Raw genomic sequence first — 6,000 nt, 5'->3', positions numbered from 1 at the left:
CCTCATGTGTATTGAGCAAGTTTAATGACCACTTATGGGGAGCAAAGGTTGAGCATTGTTACAGTTTTTGCTCTATAAAGCCATATGTTGCTTGTTCTGATAATTACCTGATATATATAGCTTCAAGATGGTGTTATTGGCCCAATATACAATACAGTAAATGTTTGCCTGTGTGTGTTCCTGATGCATCCAATGGGAAAATGGGTTCAGCAGCATGGTGGAAGGGGTATTACCTGATCTTTTTAGTCATTTTGCATTCTTGATGTGACACAACACCAGGCTTAAATTCCATGTGACATTTGCTTTCCAAAAAATGGTGTTTGCAGTTGTGATTTTAGTGCCTAATCCACTGAAATCTGTATTGAATGTTAATACATGATAGGTATTGGATCTGTGTACATGAGTGCTTAAAGGATAAGGAAAGTTAAACTAAAGAAGTAAACTAGAAATGTTTTACATTATGTTTTGGACTTTTGTACCAACCCCAGTCCTTTAGCAGTAAAGATCTGTGTCTCCAAAGATGCCCCAGTAGCTCCCTTTCTTCTTTTCTGCTGATTCACTGCACATGCTCTGTGCTGCTGTCACTTACTGAGCTTAGGAACTGACTCACAATATACAGTACAAATAGAATAGAAATGTCACAGTATAAGGCTGATTAGTAATTAATACAGATAACTACTACATGGCAGCACAGAAATCAGTGCAATTAGCATCAGAATTTAATAATCAGCCCTGTAGCATCATCTTATATTACAGACCAACCTCATTTTCTAATGGATAAATTACGATGACCCCTAAGCTTAACTTCTCAACAGCTGCTCAGAGCCCAATGAGCATGTGAGTGTCACAGACACTTTCCAAGATGGTGACCCCCTGTGACAAGTTTGAAGTCCTGGATCATTGCTGCTATTGACAAGCTGAAACTTTCCTTCACCCTTAATCTTTTTGGCTCTAAGTTCTGCACGCCACTTATTTCTTTTATGGTGGGCTCAAGGTGCAGCCGCTTTGTGATCTGGACTGCAGTTTGGGAGCACCGTGGTCTACAGTTGCACCTTCTAAATCCTTATTTTGGATACCGTTTTCTTTATTGATGTAAAATGGGTGGCCAAATGAAAGTGGTACAAGGGTCTCTGTAGTCTGGACAGTATATGTAGCTCCCTTGTGAAACTCCCCGTTCATTGTTACCAATGATCCTTAAACATTGTCACCAAGAAAGTATTGTATCTCTTTAGTTTCTAGCAATGATATGGTACCCCTGCCATTTTTCTTTTGATGAATTCAGCAGCTAATTACACACACACACACACAATATGATTTATTCTTTATTATCAGATTCATATTTACAAATCCCCCAACTGCTTTATTTCAGTGCTTAGGGGGCTCAGGGAGGGATGTCGCCTCATGCATGGAGATAGACTTCTAGTAGGATTCCCACACTGTGCATTCTGTAGAAGACTGACAGCGGCAGTCCAACATTGAGGATGGCTAACCATATGCCAGATCCGTAAAGTTGCCTCTCTAAGCCATTCATATACAAAGGATGTGCTCCGAAGGCTCCCATGATCCAACACTGCAGGAACAAAATGGGAACATATTATAATGCTGCAGTGACATCTCGTATGAGTGTGTGTTTGATAAACCAGCAGGAATAGCAGGCTGTATAAATGTTATAATCCTGATATTTGGGATACGCTGACTGAATGGAGCAGATTCATTATGGGCAAAAGGGAATGTATGGTGTGCAGGTGTCCGATTTAGATATTAAAGCATTATTAGATATTAAAGCATTGCTATTATTCTGAATTGTATAGCACACCACAATCTGACATCACTAACTTGATAAATCACTGTTTCTGGAAGAAACTCTATTTCTACGCGGCAAATGATTTACTAGTAGGTGTAGTAGAGTAATAGAAAAGCAACAGACCCAAAAGTAATGACCATAACAAACAAGGGAAAGTTTGTATTCACCGCTAATTTTTAAACCATTAAGTGAGGGTGCAATGAGGGGGTACAATGAGTCCTCTGCACTCAACTCATTTACAATATATTTAAGACATTGAGATATTTTGTGCCTTTAACAACCAAAAAATGCATTACCCTTTAAATAAAACGGATTGTTTGTCTCTATATTTCAATATATTTAATCTGGCCATCCATGTCAAAGTCATTCCTGGCATGGCCAGTCCTACACTCAACTTGCATCGGATTCATTAAGAATTCTATTGCTTCATTACACTTTTTACACAGAGACTAAATTTTACCTGCAACTAGGGTTGACACCTGCCTGGTATTTTACTGGCCTGGTCCGTAAAAATTAAGATTCATCCCAATGTTATTAAAGGAGAAGGAAAGTCGTTTACCACTTGGGGTGCCAAATGTTAGTAGTGAAACCCCGGGCTGGTGCTCTTAACAGCAGAAAACTGCAAATGTTGTGCATGTTGGTTATAGTGTATTTCTCTCTGATAATCTGAGTAAAATGGCTTGTTCCAGACATTGTTCAGAAGAACAGCGGACTTTGAATAAAAAGTTAATTGGAGAGGGGAAAACAAATAAAGAAGTGCAGAAAATTATAGGCTGCTCAGCTATAATGATATCAAATGCTTTCAAATGGCAACCAAAACCTGAAAGTCATGGAAGAAAACCAAAAACTATCATTCGAATGGATAGAAGAATAGCCAAAATGGCAAAGTCTCAGCCAATGATCAGCTCCAGGAAGATCTAAAGTTCCCTGTGATACTGTTACAATTAGAAGACGACTATGTGAAGCCAAACTATCAGCAAGAAGCCCCCGCAAAGTCCAATTGTTGAAAAAAAGACGTGTGAAAGAGCTTACAATTTGCCAAAGAACACATTGACTGACCTAAAAAGAAAGCAAGATTGGACTTTTTAGGTCTAGGGGCCACAGGCAGTTTGTCAGACGACCCCCAAACACTGAATTCAAGTCACAGTACAGTGTGAAGACAGTGAAACATGGTGGCACAAGCATCATGATATGGGGATGTGTCTCATACTATGGTGTTGGGACTATTTATCACATACCAGGGATCATAGGTCAGTTGCAATCCATCAAAATACTTGAAGAGGTCATGTTGCCTTATGGGGGTTTCAACAAGACAACGACCCCAAACAAACCAGTAAATGAGCAACATCTTGGTTCCAACAAGATTGACGTTATTGAGTGGCCAGCCCAATCCCCGGACCTTAATCCAATAGAAAACTTGTGGGGTGACATCAAAAATGCTGTTTATGAGGCAAAACTAAGAAATGCAGAAGAATTGTGGAATGTAACAGGTGCCAGAAGTTGGTGGACTCCATACAACACAGATGTGCAGCAGTTCTCAGAAACACTGATTATACAACTAAATATTAGTTCAGTGATTCAAAGAAAAACTAATCTAGAAACATGTTTCAGTTTATACAGTGTAAAGAAGAGTTAGTAAAGAAGAATGCAGACACTGCTATTTTTTGGAACAGCCTAATATTCCATTTTCTTCACTTTCTGTAAAGGATTAACACAAATTTGATACATTTTTCTTCATGTTTTGATTTGGAATAGAATGTGCAGTGTTCCCAATGCATTTGCGCGTATGGTAATAAAAGCTGTTCTAAGGATATTGAGCTTTATTCACTTTTTTTTAAACACACTGCTATTATTCTGAACATAACTTTATAATGTTTGGTGCTAAATTATTAAAGACATATGGAAAAAATGTTATGAGCTTCTGTAACCCAATCAGAGGTTTAGTTTCATTATTAATACAGGCTGCATGCTATTAAAAGCTCACTGGTGATTGGCTGGCTGATGCTAACTGCAAAGCTACCTTTGCCTGTCTTTGTGCAAAACCTTTGTAAGCTCTTGTAGCAAACTATATTGATGCATAATTTATATACATGGTACAAACATTTTATGCATGCCATTTGGCTGTGTTAATTTTTGACCAATCACAGACAATTCCAGAACTGATGAGCAGAAATTCTGTTGACCAGAACTCAAAAAATCATATAAAATTTGTTAAAAAAGCTGACTGCGAAAATTAAGTTACCATGATATTACAGGTCATTAGGAACATTGCAGTCTCCTTCACCACCCTTCGGCTTAGACTGAGATGACCAGTATTCTCTCTGGAGGAAATTGACACGCTGCGCATCTCTTGTATGGACTTCTGATTGGAGAATTCTTCACAATGTCCTGGTCTCTCCTTCTCTTCCTCTTGTATGCCCCTCATGCTCTCAATAATGAACATTGTTTGAGACAAATACTGGAGGATCATGAGCAGTGAGATTGAGAAGTTGAGGACACTCATCATGGTCCATGGATTGGTGACCACTGAGGCTATTATTGAAAAGTAAGAGATGCCGACCTGGCCCACTGCTGAAATAAGCAGCAGGGTTACATCCAATCTACGGGTGTAGTTTTTTGAAATCTTCCCATGGTGGGTTTTGTGTTTGTTTATGTTCTCCTGACTATGGTCTAATTTCTCCCCCTGTTCCAGTTTATGGTCTGTCCTCTGTGCCTGCCCATGTTTTGTATAGTGAAATTGTGCAATGCTATATTCTTTAATTTTTTTCCGCTCCTCACTGCTTTGATAGTGCCTTGAGCTATAGTCATTGTCTTGGATTTGACTTCCCATATCTTCCATTTGAAGCCAGTCCTGGTCACTCTTGCTAATTTTCTCTTGATCCCTCTTTTCCTTCTCTCTGAGGCTGTATACCAGGATACCCACCACACTGCAGATTATCATGGGAGGCAGGATAATGAGCTTGTAGCCGTAATACATTTGAAATGACAGAGAAGACACCAACCCAGAAGATGCCTCAATCTGATAGTGAACAAATATACAGATCCCAACCAGAAGAGCAGCACCGCCTGTCAGGGGTCCATATATTACTCCACGCAGCTGGAACCTAGTCTGGTGTGGTTTGGAATGAGGCATTTCTCTCCTTCCAACATTTTTCCACATAATAAAGAGCAATGACACACAGATTAGGCTGTACTCAATATTGAAGGGGTACATGGTTACATAGCCCTGCTTAAATGCCCAACACATGGCGGAAGCTTGACACTGACACTGTGTCATATCTTCTCTTTGATCTGAGGAATAAAGAGGGGACACTGCATCAGATTTAGGTTTGTACAGACTTGATCAATAGACTGCTGAATTGATTTAAGAGTTGCGGTCCAATATTAAACCTGATCTGTGACTTGTCTAGTACTTGGCAGTTGCGTTGTTGAGATAAACCAATATGAAAAGCTTGGGGATGTGAGGTGGAATGTCCTACCTTGTGTTGCGTTTCCTCGTAAGCTCGCCAGATCTTGCTCCAGAGAATCATCAATTACAGCTGTAAACCAGAGCAGCATATCGGTGGCTAGTGTCAACATGATGCCGTACCTAGAATGGTTCAATTAGACAATGCGAGAAAAGCAGACACTTTCACCATCTGCTCAGTTTATCTTCTCCGATTTTTTTTATCATCCCCTCAATCCCTGATTACTTTTTCCTACTCCCAGTCATCGACAGTCTTTATCCCATTCCACAAGCTCCATGATTTCATGTCCCATCAGACATACCTGGTAACATTGTGCTGCAGCTGAATACAATCCTTGCAGGAAATCCATAGCAGAACAGTCTGTGGAAGAGACACAATATTATATAAAACCTGCTGAACCTTTTGATCTGTAAGTGAACTCACAACATTTCCCAAGTCCCATCTTGGGGGTTAGTGGGTGGACTCTGATTCAAGGTAAATTCAAGAAAGAATTATGCTGTATTACAAAGCTGGCCATAGACGCAAAGATATAGTTGTACAAATTTAGGTTTCGTATGATTCCCGACATTTTTCGTACCATATCGATCAGTCGTTTAGTCGATCAGACAAGTTAAAAGATTTCTGTCAGCTACCGGGACTAAGTTTGACCTGCAACATACTTGCTGCTTTCAAAGTTAAAACTCCCAAATATAGTAACATAGTAAGTTAGGTTGAAAAAAAGACACACGT

General features: G+C 39.6%; 1 protein-coding gene across 1 annotated transcript in view; it reads right to left on the bottom strand.

Moving 5' to 3' along the window:
- Positions 1-1,309: 1,309 nt before the first annotated feature.
- LOC108702807 (proton channel OTOP3) overlaps positions 1,310-6,000 on the bottom strand; it is a 33,394-nt gene continuing 28,703 nt past the window's right edge. The window contains exons 6-9 of the mRNA XM_041577970.1: positions 5,573-5,631; positions 5,284-5,393; positions 4,047-5,095; positions 1,310-1,570 (exon numbers count right to left, since the gene is read on the bottom strand). Coding sequence (XP_041433904.1) covers positions 1,400-1,570; positions 4,047-5,095; positions 5,284-5,393; positions 5,573-5,631 — 1,389 coding nt within the window. The 3' untranslated portion in view covers positions 1,310-1,399. The remainder of the gene's footprint in view (positions 1,571-4,046; positions 5,096-5,283; positions 5,394-5,572; positions 5,632-6,000) is intronic.

Source organism: Xenopus laevis, chromosome 9_10S (genome assembly GCF_017654675.1).
Source record: "Xenopus laevis strain J_2021 chromosome 9_10S, Xenopus_laevis_v10.1, whole genome shotgun sequence".
Taxonomy (NCBI): domain Eukaryota; kingdom Metazoa; phylum Chordata; class Amphibia; order Anura; family Pipidae; genus Xenopus; species Xenopus laevis.
The sequence above is the reverse complement of the archived record's forward strand: the minus strand, read 5'-3'. Positions and strand labels throughout refer to the sequence as shown.